Below are 24,993 nucleotides of genomic sequence, written 5' to 3'. Positions count from 1 at the left end.
ATGCTTGCCTTCATCAGCCGGGGCATTGATTTTAAAAAATTGTCAGGAATATTGCAGATTTATAGAACCTTAGTTAGGCCGTGATTGGAACATTGTGTTCAATTCTGGTCACCCCACTGCCAGAAGGAAGTGGTGGCTTTGGAGAGGATACAGAAAAGATTTACCAGGATGTTGCCTGGTATGGAGACAGTTATGAGGAGATGTTAGAGAAACTTGGGTCTTTCTCATTGGAACGACAGAGATTGCTGGTTGACCTAATAGAGGTCTACAAGACTATGAAGGGCAAGGATAAAGTGGACAGTGAGAAGCTTTCTCACAGAGTCAAAGAGTCAGTCGCTAGGGGGCACAGGTTTAAAGTGTGAGGGGCAAGGTTTAAAGGTGATGTATGAGGCAATGTTTTTTAAAGAGTCTGGTGGGTGCCTGGAACTCGCTGCCGGGGGAATTAGTGGAAGCAGATATGATAGTGACTTTAAAGGGCATCTTGACAAATGCATGAATAGGATGGGAATAGAGGGATACAGTCCTTGCAAGGGTAGGGGGTTTTAGTTGTAACGGGCAGCATATGGGTGTGAGCTTGGAGGCATGAAGGACCTGTTCCTGGACCGTGATTTTCTTTGTTGTACTTTGTACTTTGTTCTCTGACCAAGATGGTCACTTGCAAGCCATTTTTATATGTAATGTAAGTCACCCAGATGTGTATTTACATTTTGCTTCCAGAACAAACTCTTCTCCTAATTAGTCCTCCACACAAACTATTTGTACAAACTGATCTCCCTCGTAAGAAGATAGTAAGAACAGTATGGCGCACTGACCTCTACATCGCTGAGGCCAGACGCCAACTCTCCGACACCACCTCCTACTGCCCCCTCGATCATGACCCCACACCCGAGCACCAAACCATCATCTCCAACACCATTCATGACCTCATCACCTCAGGGGATCTCCCACCCACAGCCTCCAACCTCATTGTTCCCCAACCCCCGCACGGCCCGTTTCTATCTCCTTCCCAAAATCCACAAACCTGCCTGCCCTGGCCGACCCACCGGCTCAGCCTGCTCCTGCCCCACCGAACTCATCTCCACCTATCTAGACTCCATTTTCTCCCCTTTGGTCCAGGAACTCCCCACCTACATCCATAACACAACCCACGCCCTCCACCTCCTCCAGGACTTCCAATTCCCTGGCCCCCAACACCTCATCTTCACCATGGACGTCCAGTCCCTATACACCTGGATTCCGCATGCAGATGGCCTCAAGGCCCTCCGCTTCTTCCTGTCCTGCAGGCCCGAGCAGTCCCCCCCCTCCAACCGACACCCTCATCCGCCTAGCCGAACTCGTCCTCGCCCTCAACAACTTCTCTTTCGACTCCGCCCACTTCCTACAGACTAAGTGGGTGGCTATGGGCACCCGCACGGGCCCCAGCTATGCCTGCCTCTTTGTAGGTTACGTGGAACAGTCCCTCTTCCGCACCTACACAGGCCCCAAACCCCACCTCTTCCTCTGCTACATTGATGACTGTATCGGCGCCGCCTCTTGCTCCCCAGAGGAGCTCGAACAGTTCATCCACTTCACCAACACCTTCCACCCCAACCTTCAGTTCACCTGGGCCATCTCCAGCACATCCCTCACCTTCCTGGATCTCTCAAGTCTCCATCTCAGGCAACCAGCTTGTAACTGATGTCCATTTCAAGCCCACCGACTCCCACAGCTACCTAGAATACACCTCCTCCCACCCACCCTCTTGCAAAAATTCCATCCCCTATTCCCAATTCCTCCGCCTCTGCCGCATCTGCTCCCACGATAAGACATTCCACTCCCGCACATCCCAGATGCCCAAGTTCTTCAAGGACCGCAACTTTCCCCACACAGTGATCGAGAATGCCCTTGACCGCGTTTCCCGCAACACGTCCTTCACACCCCGCCCACGCCACAACCGCCCAAAGAGGATCCCCCTCATTCTCACATACCACCCCACCAACCTCCGGAATACAACGCATCATCCTCCGACACTTCCGCCATCTACAATCCGACCCCACCACCCAAGACATTTTTCCATCCCCACCCCTGTCTGCTTTCCGGAGAGACCACTCTCTCCGTGACTCCCTTGTTCGCTCCACACTGCCCTCCAACCCCACCACACCCGGCACCTTCCCCTGCAACCGCAGGAAATGCTACACTTGCCCCCACACAACCTCCCTCACCCCTATCCCAGGCCCCAAGATGACATTCCACATTGGCAGATGTGCAGGTGAACCTCTGCTTAATGTGGTATACTGCATCCACTGTACCCGGTGTGGCACCCTCTACATCGGGGAAACCAAGCGGAGGCTTGGGGACCGCTTTGCAGAACACCTCCGCTCGGTTCGCAACAAACAACTGCACCTCCCAGTCGCAAACCATTTCCACTCCCCCTCCCATTCTTCAGATGACATGTCCATCATGGGCCTCCTGCAGTGCCACAATGATGCCACCTGAAGGTTGCAGGAACAGCAACTCATATTCCGCTTGGGAACCCTGCAGCCCAATGGTATCAATGTGGACTTCACCAGCTTCAAAATCTCCCCTTCCCCCACCGCATCCCTAAACCAGCCCAGTTCGTCTCTTTTCTCCCCCCCCCCCCCCCCCCCCACTGCACCACACAACCAGCCCAGCTCTTCCTCCTCCACCCACTGCATCCTCAAACCAGTCCAACCTGTGTCCGCCTCCATTAGCTGTTCTTCCTCTCACCCATCCCTTCCTCCCACCCCAAGCTGCACCTCCATTTCCTACCTGCTAACCTCATCCCACCTCCTTGACCTGTCCGTCTTCCCTGGACTGACCTATCCCCTCCCTACCTCCCCACCTATACTCTCTCCACCTATCCTCTTTTCTCTCCATCTTCGGTCCGCCACCCCCCTCTCCCTATTTATTCCAGAACCCTCACCCCATCCCCCTCTCTGAAGGGTCCAGGCCCGAAACGTCAGCTTTTGTGCTCCTGAGATGCTGCTTGGCCTGCTGTGTTCATCCAGCCTCTCATTTTATTAAGAACAGGTGTTGTCTCATCTGTTGTCCATGCAAACTGAAGGAAGATATCCTTGCACAGCACTCAGGTCCTCTCACAATAAAAGCTTATTTGCCTTCCAAATTGCTTGCTGCACCTTCATGCTTTCTTTCAAGACTTATAAACATGGGTACCTAGGGCCCTTTTGTAATCAACACTTTCTATCTCTCAGCATTTAAAGAAGTATTCTGCACCACTGTTCTCCTTACCAGAGTAGATCACTGTCACTTATCCACATAATATTCCATCTGCCTTGCTTTCTCACCAACTCACACGCTGTCTAAATCCTCTCAAAGCCTCTCTGTATACTGAACAGTCCCTCTTCCGCACCTACACAGGCCCCAAACCCCACCTCTTCCTCCATTACATTGATGACTGTATCGGCGCCGCCACTTGCTCCCCAGAGGAGCTCGAACAGTTCATCAACTTCTTCACCAACACCTTCCACCCCAACCTCAAGTTCACCTGGGCCATCTCCGAAACATCCCTCACCTTCCTGGACACCTCAGTCTCTGTCTCAGGTAACCAGCTAGAAACTGATGTCCATTTTAAGCCCACTGACTCCCACAGCTACCTAGAATACTACACCTCCCACCCACCCTCCTGCAAAAATTCCATCCCCTATTCCCAATTCCTCAGCCTCCGCCGCATCTGCTCCCAGGATGAGGCATTCCACTCCTGCACATACCAGATGTCCACATTCTTCCAGGACCGCAACTTTCCCTCCACAGTGGTCGAGAATGCCCTTGACTGCGTCTCCCACGTTTCCCGGAACACATCCCTCAAACCTCACCCCTGCCACAACTGCCCCTAGAGGATCCCCCTCGTTCTCTCATACTACCACACCAACCTCCGGATACAACGCATCATCCTCCAACACTTCCGCCATCTACAATCCGACCTTCCCACCCTTGTCTGCCTTCTGGAGAGGCCTCTCTGTCCGCGACTCCCTTGTCTGCTCCACATTCCACTCCAACCCCACCACACCTGGCACCTTCCCCTGCAACCGCAGGAAGTGCTACACTTGCCTACACCCCACCTCCCTCACCCCTCTCCCAGGCCCCAAGATGACCTTCCTTATCAAGCAGATGTTCACCTGCACATGTGGTATATTGTATCCATTGTACCCGGTGTGGCTTCCTCTACATTGGGGAAACCAAGCGGAGGCTTGGGGACCGCTTTGCAGAACACCTCTGCTGGGTTCACGACAAACAACTGCACCTCCCAGTTGCGAACCATTTTAATTCCACCTCCCATTCCTCAGTCGATATGTCCATCATGGGCCTCCTGCAGTGCCACAATGATGCCACCCGAAGGTTGCAAGAACAGCAACTCCTAGTCCGCTTGGGAACCCTGCAGCCCAATGGTATCAATGTGGACTTCACAAGCTTCAAAATCTCCCCTCCCCCACTGCATCCCAAAACCAGCCCAGTTCTTCCCCTCCCTCTCCCCCCCCCCCCACACACACACACACACACACACACAGCATCCCAAAACCTGCCAAGCCTGTCTCCGCTTCCGTAACCTGTTCTTGCTCTCACCCATCCCTTCCTCCCACCTCAAGCCGCACCTCCATTTCCTTCCTACCTACCACCTCATCCCGCCTCCTTGACCTGTCTGTCTTCCCTGGACTGACCTATCCCCTCCCTATCTCACCTTTTACTCTCCTCTCTATCTATCTTCTTCTCTCCGTCTTCGGTCCGCCCCCCCCCCCCCCCCATTTATTCCAGTTCCCCCTCCCCATCCCCCTCTCTGAAGGGTCCAGGCCCGAAACGTCAGCTTTTGTGCTCCTGAGATGCTGCTTGGCCTGCTGTGTTCATCCAGCTCCACACTTTGTTATCTTGGCCTCTTTGTATACTCTTCAAATCTCATTCCCACCAAGTTGTGTGACTGGTAGACTTGGAAGTATTATCTTAAAATCCAAATCATTGATATAGATCGGGAACAGGCCAGTGTCAAGCAATGATCGTTACAGTGTCACAGCTTGCTAATCCAAAAATGACCCATTTATTCCTATTTTCTGCTTTCTGATAGTTAAATCATATCCCCGATCCATGTCAACATTAGCCCCGAACCCAGACTTGTAAGTTTTGTGAACTACTCTCATGTATGTGACTCTATCAAAAACATTGAGGATCCAAAGACACAGCACTCACCTGGATCCCCCTCTATTGACTCTGCTAGTACCATCCTCAAAACTTAAAAAAAAATCAGATTTGAGTAATGTGATTTCCCCTTCATTCATGCATGTTGATTCTACTCCACAGGAAATTTCTTCTGTTTTAAAATATTCAAGAATCACATAATGTGTACAGATTGCAACATTTTTACTGCAGCCAATGCCAGACTGATCAATGTGCCGCGATAACAGTGGGGAGCTGGAGGAATACAGCAGGCCAGGTAGCATCAGGGGAACAGGAAAGCTGATGTTTCGGTTCGGGACACTTCAGAAGAAATGTCAGCTTTCCTGTTCCTCGACCGCTCGCTGGCCTGCCGTGTTCCTCCAGCTCCACACTGTTATCTCTGACTCCAACATCAGCAGTTCTTAGTATTTCTGATCAATGTGCAACTCCTGGTTTTCTCTCTCTCCCATTTTCTTAAACAATAGGGTTAGGATTAACATGCCCTACATTACCACAAGTATTTGGTGGTCTGCAAGCCACTTCTGCCAATGATCCCTGCCCATAATGTTTCTTAGCACCATCCAAACAGAGTATATATCCTGTTCTTCAAATCGGAGATAATCTGTTGGTAACAGAGCAATCGTGCCCCTGATTCAAAAGTTTGAATAAGGGGAGTAGAACTGCACACCGTGAACAGTAGGTCAGTGATGTTATGATACCTCCTGGAACAAGTGGGATTTGGATCCAAGCCTCCTGGCACCGAGGTAGGGATGCTACCACCATGCCACAAGAGCCTTCCCAATGAAGAGAATACTTGCAATAGAGGAAGTACATGAAAGATTCACCAGACTGATTCCTGGGATGGTGGAACTGTCTGACTTTTGGAGTTACAAGCGCAGTCTCATTCGGAGTGTAAGAGGAATGAGATCTCTTCGTCCTAAAAATTGTTGAAGGAATAGACCAGTTGTCTGTTTCCCCAGGCTGTGGGGCCTAGACATGGAGACCCAATCTCAGAATAAGAGGTAAACCATTTAGGATTGAGATGAGGTGGGACCTCTTCGCTCAGGGTGGCATGCCTTTGAGATGCCACAGCCCTTCAGCATTCAGTTTCAGTCATTATGTAACTTCAAAACAGAGATTGATTGATAGATTCTAGTTATTACTAACATCGGCATATGGGGATAGTTTGGGAATATGGTGTTGAGGTAGATGATCAGTCAATGGTGAAAAAGGCTCTAGACTGAATGGCCTGCTCCTCCTAAGTTCGTATAATTAGTGTGTTGTATCTTTTATGATCCGTGAACCACATCACCCAGATCTCTGCGTTCTTAAGAGTTCTGAAACCTCTTTCTACTTGAACAAAATACTGCGTTTCTAATCTTCCTCCCAAAGTATACACATTTGTTTGCCCGCAGTTCATGCTCTTTAGCAAATGCTGACTGAATTAGCCATTATATCCCATTGTGGTTTCCTAACATCCACTTTACTGCTGTATTTCCTATCGATCTTTGTGTTGTCAGCAGATTTAGATGTCGTACATTTGGCCCCTTCATTCAAATTGTTGAAATAAATAATCGAGTTCAAACTCATTGATTCCTGTGACACACCATTTATCATGTGTTATGGGTCATTTTTAGATTTGTATATGCCTGCACATTCAATTCATTGTTCCTAACTGATATGCTGTCCTTTTGGTATGTTGTACCCTACATCATAACCTGTGATTTTGCATAAAAGCCTTTTGTGGTATTGAGAGTTCTGAAATGCCTCCCAATACCTTCTGAAATCTAAATACATGTCTCCAGGTTTGTGTCATGGTCTTGGATCAGACCAAGGAATGTCACGTTGAAGAGAAATTCAAACAAAATCCCTTTTTAGAGGGGAAGAGATGAGTCAAAACAGAATGGACTACGACCTCTTTTGACTACAAAAATAATGAGGCACTGATGTACTGCTCCACAGAAAGCAGCTCCTCTGCAGGTTATAGCTCAAACAGCAGAAATATTGTACATGATTTCTGTTTAACGATCATACGAGGTCTGAGGTTATGAAGCGGGTTTCAACTCTACTGTAGTGTGCTGATGGGACTGACATTGTGGTATGAGCCAGTGGACTTTGGTAGCCATGTGTTCTCAACCTGCATCATGCGTTAGTGCTGTGAAGGTCTGCTATTCCCTGGTAACGCTTTGCACTCTTGGTGCCAGAAGCCAACAAGTGACCAAACCAGGTAAAAGGAAATAAGATGACCAAGGACTCTACCTTACCCTGAATACTGGAATTTCATGTCGATCAAAAGGAATCAACCACAGAATCTCAGCCAATCTACAAAACCAAGAATTATTAAAATCAAATGATAACAAAATTTAATGTTACTGACAATCTCCATTGCAATGGCTGCCACATTCAACCACCCATTTTTCTTTTTTTTGAGAACACCTCCTAGGACTAATTGCAAATTTGTTTTTTTCAAACTTCAATCTTTTGGACTCCCCTCTTACAAGATCAACTATTCATAGAGATTAGAGTATCTCATTACCATTGATGTTAAGTAGAGATTTGAGTTGAGGTTTGGAGGAAAGAAAGTGAATGGGGACTGACACCAGGATTGCATGTCTAGATCAAGAATGAGGTAATGTGGAGAGAACAGCAGGGTGAGTATTAACTGGAAGTTGGAGAGAATCCTGGGTTTATTACAGTGAAGGTATGGATTAAGTCAGGGAGCTGCATTATTAGGTGAGTGAAACATGCAGTTAAAACATGGGAGGCTGGTGACTGGAGAAGGGGCCAGAGAATAGGATAGTAGAAGTCACTTGTATGTAATGTTGGTTTCCTCACCTCAAGGAAGACATGATTGTCTTCGAGAGATATCTCCACCCCCCCACCCCCCCATTACTGCCTGGCTTGTTGAATAATTTGGGTATTTGTTATTGTAACGCACTGGTGGAAGAAGAATCTAATACTGCTGTTCGAATAAAAGGGTTTGGCTGGTGGAGTGATCCCAAAAAGCCAAACTCCTGGTACCTGTGTTTAACGGGAGCATTGCAGCCTGCGTTTTGGTTGCTAAGATGAGGATAATGCACCTCCACCTCATTTGGGTCAGATTTTGTTGGAGTGCGGGTACTTCCTGACTTGCTCCCTTCATCTGATTTTTTTTTTGGTGAAATGTGCTACTACTTGATAGAGGTGAGAGACGGTGACCATGGTACCCCAGTATCTGGGACCTTGGTGAAATATACAGGGATTGGTTAAAGTTGAAATTGAAGGATCAGGAAAGAAATAAAGCAACAACAAGAAGGCACATTTCTGCTGGAAAGGCTGTAAATTGAGAGGGGAGAGTGTACAGTGGGACCTAGGTGTCCTTGAGCACTGATCACTGAGGGCAGATATGCAGGTGCAGCAGGTGGTAAAGAAGGCAAATGGTATGTTTACCTTCATTGCGAGAGGTTTTAGGTGCTGGAGCAGGGATGTGTTGTTGCGGTTCTCCATGGCCTTGCTGAGACCAGACCTGGAATATTGTGTGCAATTTTAGTATCATTTTCTGAGAAAGGATGCTCTTGCTCTCGAGGGAGTGCAGCAAAGGTGGATGGCTGGCCTGACATATGAGGAGCAAATGACTAGGTTAGGATGTTTTCACTGGAGTTCAGATGAATGAGGTTGATCTTGTAGAGACTTATAAAATTCTAACAGGACTAGACTGGGTAGATGCAGGGAGGATGTTCCCAATGGTGGGAGTTCCCGGAACCAGGGATCACAGCATGAAGATTTGGAGTAGATCATTTAGGATGGGGATGAGACGTTTCTTCACCCAAAGACTGGGCCTGTGGAATTCATTATCACAGGAAGTAGTTGATGCCAAAACATTGAATATATTCAAGAAGCGACTAGATATAGCACTTGGGCAAATGGGATAAAAAAAGGTTATGGGAAGAAAGCAGGATTAGACTGTTGAGTTGGCTGATCAGCCATGATCGTGAAGAATGCCAGGGCAGACTCAAAGGGCCGAATGACCACCTCTTGCCCCTGTCCTCCCTTTTTCTATGGAAAGGAATGGCTGTGATGCAGTTAAATTGGTTGCAGAAAGAGAAATAGAGGGAATGAAAGGTTAAATTTAAGGAAAGACAGACAAAATGGAAAGGAAAAGAATACTAAAAGGCTCAAAAATCTACAGCTCAACTCCTGACTACCCAAAGCCTGCCCACCAATACAACGTGCAAGTCAGGAGTGCGTTAGAATACTCCTGACTTGTCTGGATGAGTGCAGCTCCAGTCATACTCAAGAAGCTCAACACCATTCAGGAAAAAGCCATCCTTGTGATTGGCACTAAATCAACAACCTTAAACACTGGCTCCATTCAACTCCAGCACAATGGCAGCCGAATACATGATACACAACAGAACTCGGCAAACTTGCTTCAACAGCACCTTCCAAACCTGTGACCCCTAACAGAGAGAGGACCGCAGATGCATGGGAACACCACCTCCTGCAAGTACCTTTCCAAGCCCCACATCATTGTGATGTCGAATGAGAGTGTTGTTTCCTTGCTGCTGTTGGATCTAAATCCTGGAAGCCCCTTCCAAACAACACTGGGTGTATGTCAAAGCAACTGCAGCAGGTCGTTAAAAGTGACTTTCCACTACAACCACTTCCAGTTTAATTTGGAATAGGCAAGAAAAATCCTAGTTTTACCATCAATGCTCATGTGCCAAAGATGGGAGAGGTTATTATTTTTCTAGTTGAGGCGCACACACTGTTAAATTCGCCCCTCCAAAATAAAGTCTGGTAATTAACAGGCAATTAGTTCACCAGTCCAGCAGGTTATTTGAAAATAAGAGGTAGGAGGAGATTCTATTTGGAATGTAGCCACTGATCCCAATAAGCAAATATCAGTGCCAGCCCAGATAAATGGGAAAGGCCATTAACAGGAAGGGCACCTGTCTGTAAAAGGACCTGCCGAATCCAAACGTAGTGCTCAATGTGAAGGGTTATAAGCCAGCATTCTGGCAACTGCATGTAACATTGGAAAAGCTGAAAGAGAAAATTTATTTTTAAAAAAGAGGCTAAGGCCCCATTTGGACAAAGCAAATGGTGAATTGATATGAACCAAGCAGCAGTTTTGTGAGATTGGACATTGTCTTAATGCCTTGAACTTCCTGCAACTTCTCCTTTTAAGAATATGTCTGCAGTTCTGGAAATTACCACAGTGCCTTTGTGTGCTGAATACTTTTAAGAATTTGAGTTCAGTCGATTTTTACAGACACAACATTTGGCAGCAGAATGTTGTTTCTGGCACCACCTACAGGCAAAAGTCACTTGAACACTGATCACTTTTCTAATGTATAACTGATTATATTTGTATCTCAGAAACCAGCATTTTTTTATGTAAACAGTGGCCAGTTCTGGACTGAGTGTGTTTTAGAATTATCCAACATTGTTGTTCTGGTTTGTGCAGTGATCCTGAATACACATTTCCAACAGTGTACATTTACTTAATGGAGCCATTGTTAAAGAATATAAAGTAACTGAATCATTTAATTTTTTTTCTAATGTATATTGACTTCAGTATTTTAAAATCACTATTTAAATCAATAGATAACAAAATCCAATGACAGTTGACGAATATTTAATCAGCAGTGCCTTTCTTTCTTTCTCTGGGTAAAGAGAAGAAACTGATGTATCTGAACATTTTGGTAAATAACAGAAATGATGCTTGCTTATTTTCCAGGATCATTCAACATCCCCTTTATTCTGTGTCTGGGGCAATATCCTAATGTATGTCTCTGTCTTTATAACAGCAATTACCCTTTCAACCGCTTAGATCCTTAAATAATCAGCAATGCCAGAAAAGAGAGAACAACTTGAGGGGAGGAAAGAAAAAATCAAAGGATGTCCTTATGCTAGTTTGTAAAATTGCCATCTATAAATGATGAGAAATACCAAACAGTAATAGACTCACACTCTAGCAACGCTTCTGCTCTTTCAATTCTCTTGTAGGAGAAGGATGACCTGAAGCGAGCTGAGTACATGTTGCAGGAGGCAGACAAACTGGGCTGCAGACAGTTTGTCACTCCAGGAGATGTTGTCCAAGGAAACCCGAAACTGAACTTGGCTTTTGTTGCCAACCTATTCAATAAATATCCAGCCCTTCAGAAGCCCGAAAATCAAGACATTGATTGGAGTCTGCTGGAAGGTAAAATCACAAAAATGAATTTCATGTCTTGAAAATGACAGACTGCGTACCAGATCTTGATATCCACCTTGCCTCTTAATTTTTACCAACTTTTTTTAAAATAAGAAATGTTTGTTGGAATTTCGATTATTCCACAGGCTAATTTTAAGAATGTTAATTCACAAATTAATTTAACTTATTACCCCAGCGCCTCAAAAATGGGGCTATTAGGAGTGTAAGGGATAATTTGAATATAACCAGCCAGTGGGAAATGGATGTCTTTGGATAGGTCACTCATTTCACACTGAAGTCCATATTCAGTAAAGCCAAGCAGGTACAGAATGAGCCAGTTCCAAGGCATTTGGTTTGCCATCAGGTAGCTTAATTTAACTTTTATTCTTCTGGATTCACACCAGAAGGTCTAAAGCAAGTTTCCAGTCTTGTGCTTTGTTGGCAGATCCCAGGGGTGGTAATAGCTGCTTCTATAAAGGGAGCTTAAGTGGAAAGCCAGAGGCAGAAATGAAATTAACTGGCCTTGACGTGAAAGCAGCATTCAACTGTACACAGCCTCACTTGTATTAGACCTGTTATACATTGAATGGGGTCAGTCGCCAATGGCTCGGGCTCCCCATATAAAACAAAGGAATGGGGCCGTAAGTTCACAATTCAACAATATTAGCATTAACTAGTGTTAGTGGTGGGGAGAAAAAAATACAGCTGTGGTGATCAATGCATAAAACTTGTGCAACAACATTTTGGCTTGCCTTGATAAATGGCAAGTGACGTACATGCAAATGACGTACATGAAAGTTCTAAGCATTGACCATCCCAGCAGTTTTTTTTGTAAAACCTGAGTGACCTTCATTGTCTGAGCTACTGCTGAGGCATCTTCGAGTTGAATTTTGACGACGTGTCTTAGTTCACATCAACACTGTCATTATTTTATCACCAATAACCAGAAGGTTGTCCACCTTCATACAACCTCTAAGTTTACTGAACTTTACTACAAAGAAGAACACGCAACAATGTTATGGGTAAGTCAGCATCTTTGTATCGCGTCCACTTTTACACAGTTCAGCTTGAAATTCTTGAATAATGTAACTTGACGTGTAAGAGGGAAAACTCCACAATGTCTCAATCAAAAACTCCCTATTCCTTTTGCCAAGTACCTGTGGTGGGGCAAACAATATGCAGTCATCTTGATATTGTCCACCTTCTGGGAACAAAAATAACATCTTATCCGATTGGAGAGCTGTCAAAAATGAATATGTATGAAGAATCAGGAAGATGTTTGGTGGGGAGTGCTGAATTTTCTTCAAAAGAAAATGATTAATTTTGCTCAGATTAAAAATGCTGCATCTTTTTACATTTTAGGTGAAACTCGTGAAGAAAGAACCTTCCGCAACTGGATGAATTCACAAGGTGTAAATCCAGCAGTTAACCATCTTTACAGGTAAGAAGGAATATTTTCATCTAAATATTGTTCAAAAACCATATGAATAATTGTTTTAGTTTTATGGAGAATTGAACTAGAAATCACAAGTATTAGTATTAGGATGACTGTGTCCAATTTTAATTTTTTTTGACAGGAGGCAGGTCGCACTGAAATTGGAGCGATGAATATACATTTTTCACACAGGGGCCTTTTTTAGGCTGAGGCAAAGGGTCACTTGAATTGAGTTGCAGTCTTATGTTTTTGTGACTGCGACATACCTAGGACCCAGATTCATCTATTGAGATGCACGCAGACAAAACAAGTGCTGCATATGCTTTGGTCACTTGCACTGGCTTAACAGCAGTTCTTAAAGGCACTGTGGCAGCTGTTTAGAAAGCAGCCCATGAAATAACCAAGAGCTGGATCCAGAAAACAATTCTTTGCTACTGCTGACTAGTCAGTAGGCCTCTCCTCCCAACTTGCAGTGATTTGATTAGAGTCAAATTACTTTTGGACCAAGCGGCAGTCAATTAGAGTAAGATTGTGCATTAGGGCGTAAATTCGTCAATGAATCAACAGAGGCTCATCTATTGCTGATGCCAAGAAAAAGTATCACATTTCCACAACCCTTTAAATCAGTTTTTTTTTAAAAAATGCCTACCAACACAGTGAGACAACGACATTAATTCACTTCAACACATTTTATTTTCTTTCTGACACATTTCCAAAAACTGGGAAACAGATTTGGAAAGCTATTACAATGTTGCCTAAGGTTTGGTACAATGGCCTGCTGAATAAATCTCCTTTCCATTAATAGACGCAGTTATGATGAACAACTTTGTATTGCAAAGCTGCAACTGTTGTCTAATAATGTAATTAAGCTGCTTAGTCCTTCTGAATAGGTCACACAATGAAATATGATATTCAGGCCTTGGGTCTCCTGAAAAAAGTGTGGCACAGAAATCAAATCTGCCAATATGAATATTGCGACTTCAGAGATGATCATATATAATACAGCATTATGCTGGCCATAATCTTATTGGAACTATTACCAACCAGCCTCTGTACAAAATATCCTAGCAGATCACCTTTAGATCTTTTCCTTAAGTTTCATTTCTTAGCTTTATAATGTACACAGTGTCATGTGTCTTACTGTGCTTTTGAATATAGCTAAGTGAAGATGGATTCATGCATGTTTGCCTTGTTCTTCTTTGGCCATTGGCCCAAAGAGAGTTCCTATCCACAGGCTTTGTGGTATGGTCAACTGTTTCAAACCGATGCTTGCACACAGATAACAAGGTGTAGAGCTGGATGAACACAGCAGGCAGAGCAGGAAAGCTGACATTTTGGGCCTAGACCCTTCTTCAGAAATGGGGGAGGGGCAGAGTGTTCTGAAATAAATAGGGAGAGAGGGGGAGGCAGGTAGAAGATGGATAGCGGAGAAGATAGATGGAGAGGAGACAGACAGGTCAAAGAGGTGGGGATGGAGCCAGTAAAGGTGAGTGTAGGTGGGGAGTTAAGGAGGGGATAGGTCAAGGGGATGGGATGAGGCCAGGAGATAGGAGATGGGGTGGGTGGGGCTTGAGGTGGGAGGAGGGATAGGTGGGAGGAAGGACAATTTAGGGAGGCAGGGACAAGCTGGACTGGTTTTGGGATGTGGTAGGGGGAGGGGAGATTTTGAAGCTTGTGTCCACATTGCAGCCCAATGGTATTGGGTTTCCCAAGCAGAATACAAGGTGCTGTTCTGCAACCTTTGGGTGGCATCGTTGTGGCACTGCAGGAAGCCCAGGATGGACATATCGTCTGAGGAATGGGAGGGGGAGTTGAAATGGTTCAAGACTGGGAGGTGCAGTTGTTTAGTGCAAACTGACCTTGGAGGCCACTTTGCGGAACACCTAAGCCTCCGCTTGGTTTCCCTGATGTAGAGGAGACGACAATGGGAACAGCGGATGCAGTATACTGCATTAGCAGATGTGCAGGTGAACATCTGTTTAATGCAGAAAGTCTTCTTGGAGCCTGGGATGGCGGTGAGGGGGGAGGTGTATGACTTCCTGCAATTACAAGGAAAAGTGTCGGGTGTGGTGGGGCTGGAGGGGAGTGTGAAGCGGACAAGGGAATCTCATTTTTCCCTCCCCACGCTTATCTGCTTTCTGGAGGGACCACTCTTTCTCCAGGACTCCTTTTGTACACTGCTAATTGGTATACTGTATCCGTTGTTCCAGTGTGTGGCCCCCTGTACAACGGGGAAACCAAGCGGACGCTTGGGACTGCTTTTGCGGAACACCTACGCTCAGTTTGCACTAAAAAACGGCACCTCCCAGTCACAAGTCATTTCAACTCCCCCTCCCATTCCTCAGACGACATGTCCATCCTGGACCTCCTGCAGTGCCCCAACAATGCCACCCGAAGGTTGCAGGGAGTACCCCTTATTTCACTTGGGAACCCTGCAGCCCAATGGTATCAATGTGGGCTTTACAAGCTTCAAAATCTCTCCTCCCCCTACTGCATCCCAAAACTAGTCCAGCTTGTCCCCGCCTCCCTAACCTGCCGTTTCTCCCACCTCTAGCCCCACTCCCATCGCCTACCTACTGGCCTCATCCCACCCCTTTAGACCTGTGTGTCCTCCCTGGGCTGACCTTTCCCATCCCTAACTCCCCACCTACACTCTCGCCTTTACTGGCTCCATCCCCACGTCTTTGACCTGTCTGTCTCCTCTCCACCTATCTTCTCTTCTATCCATCTTCTATTTGCCTCACCCCTTCCCCCCCACCCCCCCACCACAACCTATTTATTTCAGAACCCCCTTCCCCTCCCCCACCCCTGAAGAAGGTTCTGAGCCCGAAACATCAGATTTCCTGCTCCACTGATGCTGCCTGGCCTGCTGTGTTCATCCAGCTCTACACTTTGTTATCTCAGATTTTCCAGCATCAGCAGTTCCTACTATCTCTTGTTTAAAAGCGCCTTTACAGTAAATATTGCAGTACAGTATGAGGAACTCAGTCAGGGCAGAGACTACGAAAAGGAGACTTTTATATCCAATATGTTTGCAAGCATTAAGCACTTTTAAAAGTGCTACGTAAATGCAAATAATTCTTTTTAGAGGTATGCGAATGGAAGACTTGAAATATTTAACATTGGGTTGTGATTAATCATTAAGTGAATGAGATTGGGATATTTGGTTGAAATGGAGTTATTTGTACCAATTTTGTAAATCTCTTTGCCTTTTAGACTTGATAGTTTTTTTAAAAAAACTCAGTACATGTATTTTGTTCTTAATACAGTGACTTAGTAGATGCCCTGGTGATATTACAACTGTATGAAAAAATCAAGGTCCCAGTTGACTGGAACAAAGTGAACAAGCCACCATATCCCAAACTCGGTGCGAATATGAAAAAGGTACATCAAGTTTTGCCCAGAAGTTTGTTTTGCTGAACGTTGCCCTCAAAGTAGTAAACTTTATGCTTTTAAGAAAAAAAGTTTTGTTTTCTTTTCTTTTCAGCTGGAAAACTGCAATTATGCAGTTGACTTGGGAAGGAATCCAGCGAAGTTTTCTCTTGTGGGAATTGCTGGAAAGGATCTGAATGATGGAAACTCGACACTAACTTTAGCTTTGGTCTGGCAGTTGATGAGAAGGTACTCCCATTGAGTCTCTCAAAAAGCCGTTTTCACTAATCTGCACGCTACCATCATTTTTACTATGACTTGTTAATATGTCAGGAAGATATGTCATTGTGACAATTGAATACACTGCCTGGATTTTCAAGTTGCTATTACCTCAGTGTTGACTCCATTGAAACAAATCATTGCGAACGATCTGGGTAGAAGGGGGTTCCGAGGGAATAGGAGTGGCCTGGAGCTAAGTTTATAAAGCATAATCCAAAAGATGGTGGCTTTTGGACTACTAACTGAGCCATGAGCTAATTGACACAGGGTGAACGTGATTCGAGGTAAATGTATGATTTAAAGATTGGTGTGGGGAAAAATGGGTTTGAATTCTTTTGGACATTTGGTATCAGTACTGAGGAATGGGGAAGCTGTTCTGATGGGATGGGTTCCACCTGAATCATGCTGGGACCAGAGTCCTGGTGCATTGCAAAACTAGGGAGGGTGGGTTCTGTTGCACTGTGTTAAAACAGTTGGGAAGTCTAGGCTTTTAAGTCGTTAATTATTCCTGTAACTGTTCTGAAATTATAATTGTGTATTAATAGGTATACATTGAATGTTCTTGAAGAACTGGGTGATGGTCAGAAAGTCAATGATGATATCATTGTCAACTGGGTGAATAAGACATTAAAAGAGGCAGGCAAGAAAACTACCATTCAGAGTTTCAAGGTAAACCGTTCTAATTTTTGAAAGAAATGACTGCAGTATTTTTCCATGTGTACCCTGCCCCATCCCCCTGCCAGATCAGAGGGCCAGTAAATGATTGGCTTGCAGCCAAGAGTTTCTCAGCAAGTAACTGGAGAGAACAGGAATATTTTTGTCCAGATAAATTTTTAGCAAACTACTTCTGTCCTTTTAGTGGACAGTTGACCCCGAAGTGTATTGTGTTGGGCTTACTGGAAAGACTCAGATGAGCATCTGGTTGCCACAATCTGTTAGGTGTCTCTGGACAAACATTCAAACACAGCATGTACTTGGAGCAAGGTATCTTTTAATGACAACAATAATAGGCAGTTTTCTGCTTGCCCAGTTGCCTTGGTCAGTTTAAGGGCCAGAGCATGTTACTGGAAGTTGCCCTGCAGTTTTGAGGCATTTGAGCCACATAGGGTTGGAGTGAGCACTCATGGCACTGTGACTGGCAGGGGTTGATGGGAGTAGTGGGATTGATGGGAACAAAAACAGTAGCGGGTCAGCTTAACAACACCACTAGTCTGGCTTGAAAGACTGTCTGTGTCTGATGGTAAGAGATATGGATGATGTGGGAGGACAGGACAGAATGGAGTGGAGATGGTGTGGGACAGATGGATTTGGATGGGACTGGCAAACGAAGGAGGGAATAGAATAGGGGATATGGATAAGATGATGACATTTGCTACATCTGGTGTGGGGATGTGCAATTTGATGCAACTTTGTAATTGGAACCCAGTTGTGGTGCTGCAGATAACACAATGATTTACTAGATGTTGAATGAAAATGTTTCAGGAAAGCTGTTAAGTGCTTGAAGAGAATTGGTTTTATTGATGGGCAAGATGATAAACTTGCATGGAGTTCAAAGGTATGCTACCACACAAACCTAGATTCGGAAAATTAGCAGTTGTACTGTTGCTATGAAACTTGAATTCTGAACAAGGACTTTGTCATGGTAGTTTGCTTTGACAGATGGTAAAATTTGTAACAGGCATATTTCAAGGCAAAGGTGTTTATTCCTCACACAATATTAAGCTGCTCAGATGTACATCTACCCTTTTCAGCACAGGAGACAATTATTCCCAATCAGGCCTCAAGTATTCTGTGACCATGGACAAGTCACAAGGCTGGACTCTTGACAACATGTCTATTTCTATTCATTGACTAAAGATTATATTGGATAGCATTACATAGCTTTTTTCAAAGTAAAAAGTTTAGCTTTCTGTCACGCTCTTTGCATGAATAAGTAGAAATTCTGTACTTGAGGAAGCTGTAGTAAGGTATTAATTTGACTACAAATATTTTGTGGTTCGCTGCTAGTATTTAACAATAAACAGTAATTACTACACACTGTCTGTTTCTTGCTCTATAATTTCCTTTCAGTTCCCTTGTTGCTTTCTTGATTATCCTGTCTCAACTCCAATGAAGAACAAGATTTTCTGATGGTATGCTGCTGAATGAATGCATCTTTCGAGTATAAGATAGTCTGTTAAAATTGTTTTGCTTTAACTTAAGTTATGCCAGAGATGACCACGTTCGCCTACTCAACGCACATCAAAAGTTGGTTCGTTAGCAACAAAATATTTTGGCACGTCAGATATGTGCAAAGTATCTAAATGAAAACCTCGTTTGTATTCAAACTGACTGTAGCAAAACGAACTTGTATTTTTATGTAACTCCTTTTTGAGATACAAGGTGTTACAAGGTATGTCATAACACAAGGAGAGACAAAATTTACTTGAAAAGCAGCAACGACTTTAACTGTGAAATAATGTAATGCAAAATCTGTTTTACACAGGACAAGAACTTAAGCTCAAGTCTGCCTGTACTGGATTTGATTGATGCCATTCAACCAAATTCTATTAACTATGATCTGGTGAAGACTGGAGTCCTTTCTGATGAGGACAAGCAAGAAAATGCCAAGTAGGTACTGACAGTACAGGCAGAAAGGAGTCCTGCTGAGGGAATATGAGCAGCTAGTCACTAAATTATAAAGCATAACTGAAAAAGGTAGTAATTTCTGGATCACTATCTGAATAATGAGCTAACTGACACAGGGTGAACAAGATTAAAGGTAAATGTCTGTAATTCAGTTGGGTGTGGGTAGAAATGGGTTTGAATTCATGAGGCACTAATATTAGTACTGGGGGAAGAGAAAGCTGTTCCGATGGGATGGGGTCCACCTGATGTCATGCTGAGACCAGAGTCAAATCACATAACTAGGTCTGAGTATACGGCTATAAACTAAATAGTGGGATGGTGGGTTCTGTTGCACGCAATATTGTGGATAAAGTTAAAGGCGGGGGAGGGGTGGTGAGAAAGAAAGAGGGTTGAGCAGAGTTTATTAAACTTTCCAGAACCAGTAATGGGACAAGATTGGAAAAGTTCAGGAAACTGGTTTGAGGCACAGCAGATGAGAGGACACTTATGAGAAGGGGAACAGTCAATATGCAGTACAAGGTTGTTGTGCTCTTGAAATTGGTGATATGTTGCTCTGGCTATCCCAGAGATGTGGGAGTTGGGGATCGGGCTTGGGAACTAAACATGCAAGGATTCTATCGAAAGGATTGAGGGAGCGGCCAAGAAAAGGAATTCATCAAACTTCTAAGACTATTTTTTTGGGGAGCAACTTGTAGTCGAGCCCACTATGGAACAAGCAATTCTGGATTTGATGTGCAACGAAACAGCCATGATTCGGGAGCTAAAGGTGAAGGAATCCTTAAGGGCAGTGACCATAAAATGGGAGAATTCACCCTGCTATTTGAGAGGCAAAAGCTGGAAGAAGTTGCAAGGGTTTTACGACTGAATAACTAAATCAAGACAAGTACAGAGAAACAAGGAAGGAGTTGGCTAGAGTTGATTAGAATGAAGTCAGCCAGTTGAATCTCATAGAATGAGTTCCCCTGATTGGGACGGTTGATCTGGTCCAAACAGGGACCCTGGCTGACAAATAAGACCAGGAGTGTTAGGGGTTCTGCTCACTCTGAGAGCTGCCTTTGAGCTAGCTGGTTGAGTGTCATTTACTATGTAGGTGTAAATAAAGAGTCACTTGGCAGTGGGATAGCAGCCTTAATGAAGTTATTTCAGGAAACCTAAGAAGGAAAACAGTGGAGCAGCAATGGCAGGAATTTCTGGGGACAATTCAGGAGGCACAGCAGAAATTCATCCCAAGGAAGAAGAAAAATGCTAAGGGGTGGATGAGGCAGACAGGGCTCGGGAAGTCCGGGACAGCACAAGCAAAAGAAAAAGCATACGATGTGGTGAAGATTAGTGGGGAAACCGGAAGATTGGGAGATCTTTTAAAAACCAGCAGAGGATGTCTTCTCTTAATAAAAAAGCATTAAGTGGGGAGAAAATGATATGAGGGTAGGCTGGCCAGAAATGTAAAAAAGATTGCTAGAATTTGCTTTGATATATAAAAGGTAAATGAAAGACAAGACTGGACTGTTGGAAAATAAGGCTGGAGAATAGTAATTGGAAACTGAAATGGCAGAGCAATTAAATGTCAACTTTGCATCAGTCTTCACAAATGTCAGACACCAGTAGCAAACCAGAATTTCAAGATTCGGGTCAGATGAGTATGGTGACCATCGATAAGGAGAAGATGCTGGTGAAGCTGTAAGGTCTGACTGTGGATAAGTCAACTGGACCAGATGGATTACACTTCAGGGTGCTGAAGGAGATGGTTGAGGATAATGTGGAGGCATTGGTGGTGATCTTTCAGGAATGACTGAAAGGGTCCCAGAGCGTTTGAAAGTGGCTACTTTAACACCCTAGTTTCAGAAGGGACAGAGGCAGAAGATGGGAAGCTACAGGCCTGTTAGCTTGCCCCCTGTCATGGAGAAAATTTTAGAGTCCATTATTAAGAATGAGATTGCAGAGGACTCGAGTGTATGCGAACCTTTGGCTGAATCAGTGTGGCTTCGTCAAGGGAAGATCATGCATGATATATCTGAGAATTCTTTGAGGAGGTAACGAAACAAGTTAGATGGAGGAGGTCCAGAGAACGTGATCTGTTTGGATTTCCAAAAGGCTTTTGACAAGGTGCTGAAAGAAAGCTGCAAAATAAAAGCCTGTGGTGTTAGGGCAAGGTACTGGCCAAGTGGCTGACTGGCAGAAGGCCTGAGTAGGGACTGAGGGTGTTTTTCAGGATGGCAGCTGGAGTTCCGCAGGGGGTCAGTGTTGGACAACCATTCACATTATATCTTAGCACTCTGCACAAAGGAACTGAGGACATTGTTGGTAAGTTTGCCAATGACACAAAGACTACCAACATCACATTTGAAATGAAAGGAATGCATTGCAGAGGGCTGGAATACAAAAGCAGGGACTTACTGCTGAGACGATAGAAGGCTCTGGTTAGACCATATTTGGAATTTCGAGGGGTGTTTTGGACCCCATACTTAACGAAGAATGTGCTGGCTTTGGAAGGGGTCCAGAGGAGGTTTACAAGAATGATCCTGGAAATGAAGGGCTTGTCACATGAGCAATTGAGGACTCTGGGTTTGTACTCGATGGAGTTTAGAAGGATGTTGGGGGAGTCTGTTTGAAACTTAGAAATTGAGAGGCCTGAGAGTGAACATGGGGATGTTTCCACTCCTAGGAAAGGCTAGGGCCTTGAGGGCACAGTCTCAGTGAATGGATTCACCCTTTAGAACAGAGCCGAGGAGGAATTTCTTCAGCCAGAGGGCGGTGCCTCAGTGGAATTCTTGCTGCAGAAGGCTGTAAAGGCCAAGTCATTGAATGTATTTAAGACAGAGATTGGTTTCTGATTTACTAAGGGGATAGTGGGTTACAAGGAGAAGACCGGAAACTGTGCCTGAGAAACACATCAGCCACAACTGAATGGCAGAGCAGACTCTATAGGCTGAATGTCCTAATTCTGGTCCTATACCTTATAATCTTGTATTGCATGAACTTTATTGTTATTTAATCCGCTAACTTCATGGAAAGTTTACTGTAGATGTATTTGGTAACTTAGATTTTAAATCGAAATTGAAATTTGCAGACCCTGTGTAAACTGGGTGAAATGGAAACTATGTACTGTCATTTTGCATTAGTTGGCAAATGGATAAGAACTGTGTGTTAAGCGTGATGAGTGAGTGTTGCAGATGAAACTGAGCAGTGGAGTGACGTGTTACCTTTCTCAACAGATACGCTGTATCAATGGCCAGAAAAATTGGAGCTCGTGTATATGCCCTTCCAGAGGACCTGGTTGAAGTGAAGTCTAAGATGGTTATGACTGTTTTCGCCTGTCTGATGGGCAGAGGAATGAAGAGAGTGTAAAAAAACAAAAAAAAAATTAAATTACAAAGACAAATGTCACCACGTGCAAGTGATTGGCCTTTCAGATATTTCCAGGTTGAAATATGCTGCTGGCAGAACTAAGTTTGTATTTCTATTTTCCAAGACTAGAACAAGCTGCTTGGGGAGGAGAGAATTGCGCATATTACTTTCCCTGAAGTGGTAATAATTTAGCAAGGTACACCATGAAATGCGTTCATATATAAATACAGAAGATGCTGACCTGCATTATACGACCATCATCCTGTTATCTTGCTCACTTAGAATGTTGGTCACTGATATTGTGGTTGGACATGGACTGTGCTGGGTTTCTTTTAAAAAGTTGCTTCAAGGCATTTTGGGAATCAATGTTTATTGGGCGGTGTTAAATTTTTGAATGAAAACTAAAGTTCTCACCTTACAACGAGATTGACAATCACTATCCTTTGTTACATTGCACAAAATTCTGATATTGTTCAACACAATTTGTGGGAAAGATTTGCTGATTTTAAGCTTTCTGCTGAAGGCTCCCAGACCAAAAACATTCACTTTTTTTGTTTTTTTTTTGGCTTTACTGATGACAGACATATGTAGCTGAAGCATTTTCTGTGTATTTTAATTATTGGTTAAGGCTACATAGCCCACGACTCTCCATTCCAGGTATAGGCTTCAGTGCATTCCACAGCCAAAGTAATAATGAATCGTTTTACTACGTATCTTGATATCTTTTAAAATTTGCTTTTAAGAAGAAAAAGTAGCATCAGAGATCAATACATTTTATTTAAAAATATTATGCAATCATTTTATGCCATAAAGTGCCAAAGTTCTTTTTGCTTAGAGAACTTCTTCAGTTTGGGAAAGTAGGACTTTTGCAGTTCGTGGGGTCATTACCAGGTTCCCAGAGTGGAAAATCCTGAGATCTCTGGGGTGTGTTTTGAAGTCCTGGAATTTGATGTTTGCTAATCTAAATTTTTAACAGCTCAGTAAAGCTTTCATTAATATAGTGTGGACATGGTGGCAAGAAGTGGATGAAAATAAAAGTTTTGATATCTACGATGATGCTTTGTGTTTCTTCCTCCTCCCCTCTCCTCCCCGTTTCTCTCCTCTTTCTCCCCCTCCCCCCACCCGCCAACCACCCAACCCCAGGTCAATATGAAATGTGTCCTATCTATTTCACATTATGTAGAGAAAGCAACAGATGATGTGGTAGGTTTGATTCCTGGTCTCCGTGTTTCCAAAGATTGTCTGACCTCCGTGCTTTATTTCACAAACTTAATAGCCAATAGGACCTTAACATGCCTCACCGAAGGATTCTCTTCAGAGGGTCGGTATGGACCTGACAGGCCCAATGGCCCGATTTGACACTGTAGGAATTAGCTTGTAGACATGCTTCTCAAACTTCTTAAACTGCCATGATTCTATGATTCTGAGAGAGTAAATGAGTCCCCCTGTTTTCAACTCACTAGGTTGGCTGCAAAAGGTTATTTTTATGTCTTTCAAAAATATACTATTTCTATAGGACATGTTACCCAATATCTGTTTTATAAGGTTTTCTTGAGTGAAAGAACAATTTTTATTATCTGTTCTTCCCAAGAAGAATAGTAAAGACGCACATCAAACATAGATACAAAGCAAAAAGGTGCTTGCCCATGTAACAGGAAGTTGAAAGGAATATCCTATTTAAAGTCAGGGATAGTAAAAACTGTTGATACTGGAGTCAAAGATAAGTGTGGAGCCGGAGAAACATAGTAGACCAGGCAGCATCAGGAGCAGAAAGTTGACATTTCGGGTTGGGACCCTTCGGAGGAAAATGTCCTAACCCGAAACTTTAACTTGCTTGATCCTTTGCTGCCTGGCCTGCAGTGTTTCTCCAGCTCCACACCATACTATTTAAAATCTTTTTGTCTCAAGGACACCTGAAGGACTTTAACTTGAGACCAGATTTCTTTAATTGATGTCTTGTGTTGTCAACTGCAGACCTTTTTAATAATTGAGTACCTGGATGTTTCTGCTCGACATATTTTATCACTGGGTGCTTTGTTGCTCAAGAGGTGGAGGGAGGGAAAGTTTTTTTCCAGTTCTGCAGCCACAAATCCATCTGTCAAAAGCAGCTCCTTGAAGTACAATGTGGTTTGTATCTTTCTATGTCTGAACTTCGTGCTTTTCCCAGCTCGATAATTACCATTGATATTGCCCATTTCTGCTATGTGAAACGTACAACCCAGGTGCAAATTAGAAATCAGGCCTTCTTCCCTCACCATATCCATCCACAAACACAGCCAGAGCTGTCAGCCCAGGGAACAAGTTCCCAGAATCTTAGCAACAGATGCCAAAGTGTGTTCAAACTGTTACCCTACATATTAATGTCTCATGTCCTAGAATATTCCGGTGTACAATTTATCCATGTGAAAATATTTAGGCACTGTTTGCAATTTTTTTTAAACATCCATTCTTGTTGATAGATACAACAAGTTTATTTCTTTGTTGGGTTTCCAACATGTTGGAGTTAAATTAATTAGTTATTTCCTAATTAGTTGAGATTATGACAAATTTGGGGCGACTCCAGGATCAATTCAAACCACTTCAAATAGCAGTG

The 24,993-nt window shown here is 44.0% G+C and overlaps 1 protein-coding gene across 5 annotated transcripts in view; it reads left to right on the top strand.

Moving 5' to 3' along the window:
- Window positions 1–23,453, top strand: part of pls3 (plastin 3 (T isoform)) — a 100,778-nt gene extending 77,325 nt beyond the window's left edge. For all 5 annotated transcript variants that reach the window (XM_048544671.2, XM_048544673.2, XM_048544674.2 and 2 more), the window contains 7 exons: window positions 11,155–11,350; window positions 12,704–12,782; window positions 16,046–16,160; window positions 16,264–16,397; window positions 16,973–17,096; window positions 18,913–19,037; window positions 22,268–23,453. In XM_048544671.2, coding sequence (XP_048400628.1) covers window positions 11,155–11,350; window positions 12,704–12,782; window positions 16,046–16,160; window positions 16,264–16,397; window positions 16,973–17,096; window positions 18,913–19,037; window positions 22,268–22,400 — 906 coding nt within the window. In that variant the 3' untranslated portion in view covers window positions 22,401–23,453. The remainder of the gene's footprint in view (window positions 1–11,154; window positions 11,351–12,703; window positions 12,783–16,045; window positions 16,161–16,263; window positions 16,398–16,972; window positions 17,097–18,912; window positions 19,038–22,267) is intronic.
- The last annotated feature ends 1,540 nt before the right edge of the window (window positions 23,454–24,993 follow it).

The sequence above is a fragment of the Stegostoma tigrinum genome, chromosome 15 (assembly GCF_030684315.1).
Source record: "Stegostoma tigrinum isolate sSteTig4 chromosome 15, sSteTig4.hap1, whole genome shotgun sequence".
NCBI classification, from domain to species: domain Eukaryota; kingdom Metazoa; phylum Chordata; class Chondrichthyes; order Orectolobiformes; family Stegostomatidae; genus Stegostoma; species Stegostoma tigrinum.
The sequence above is the reverse complement of the archived record's forward strand: the minus strand, read 5'-3'. Positions and strand labels throughout refer to the sequence as shown.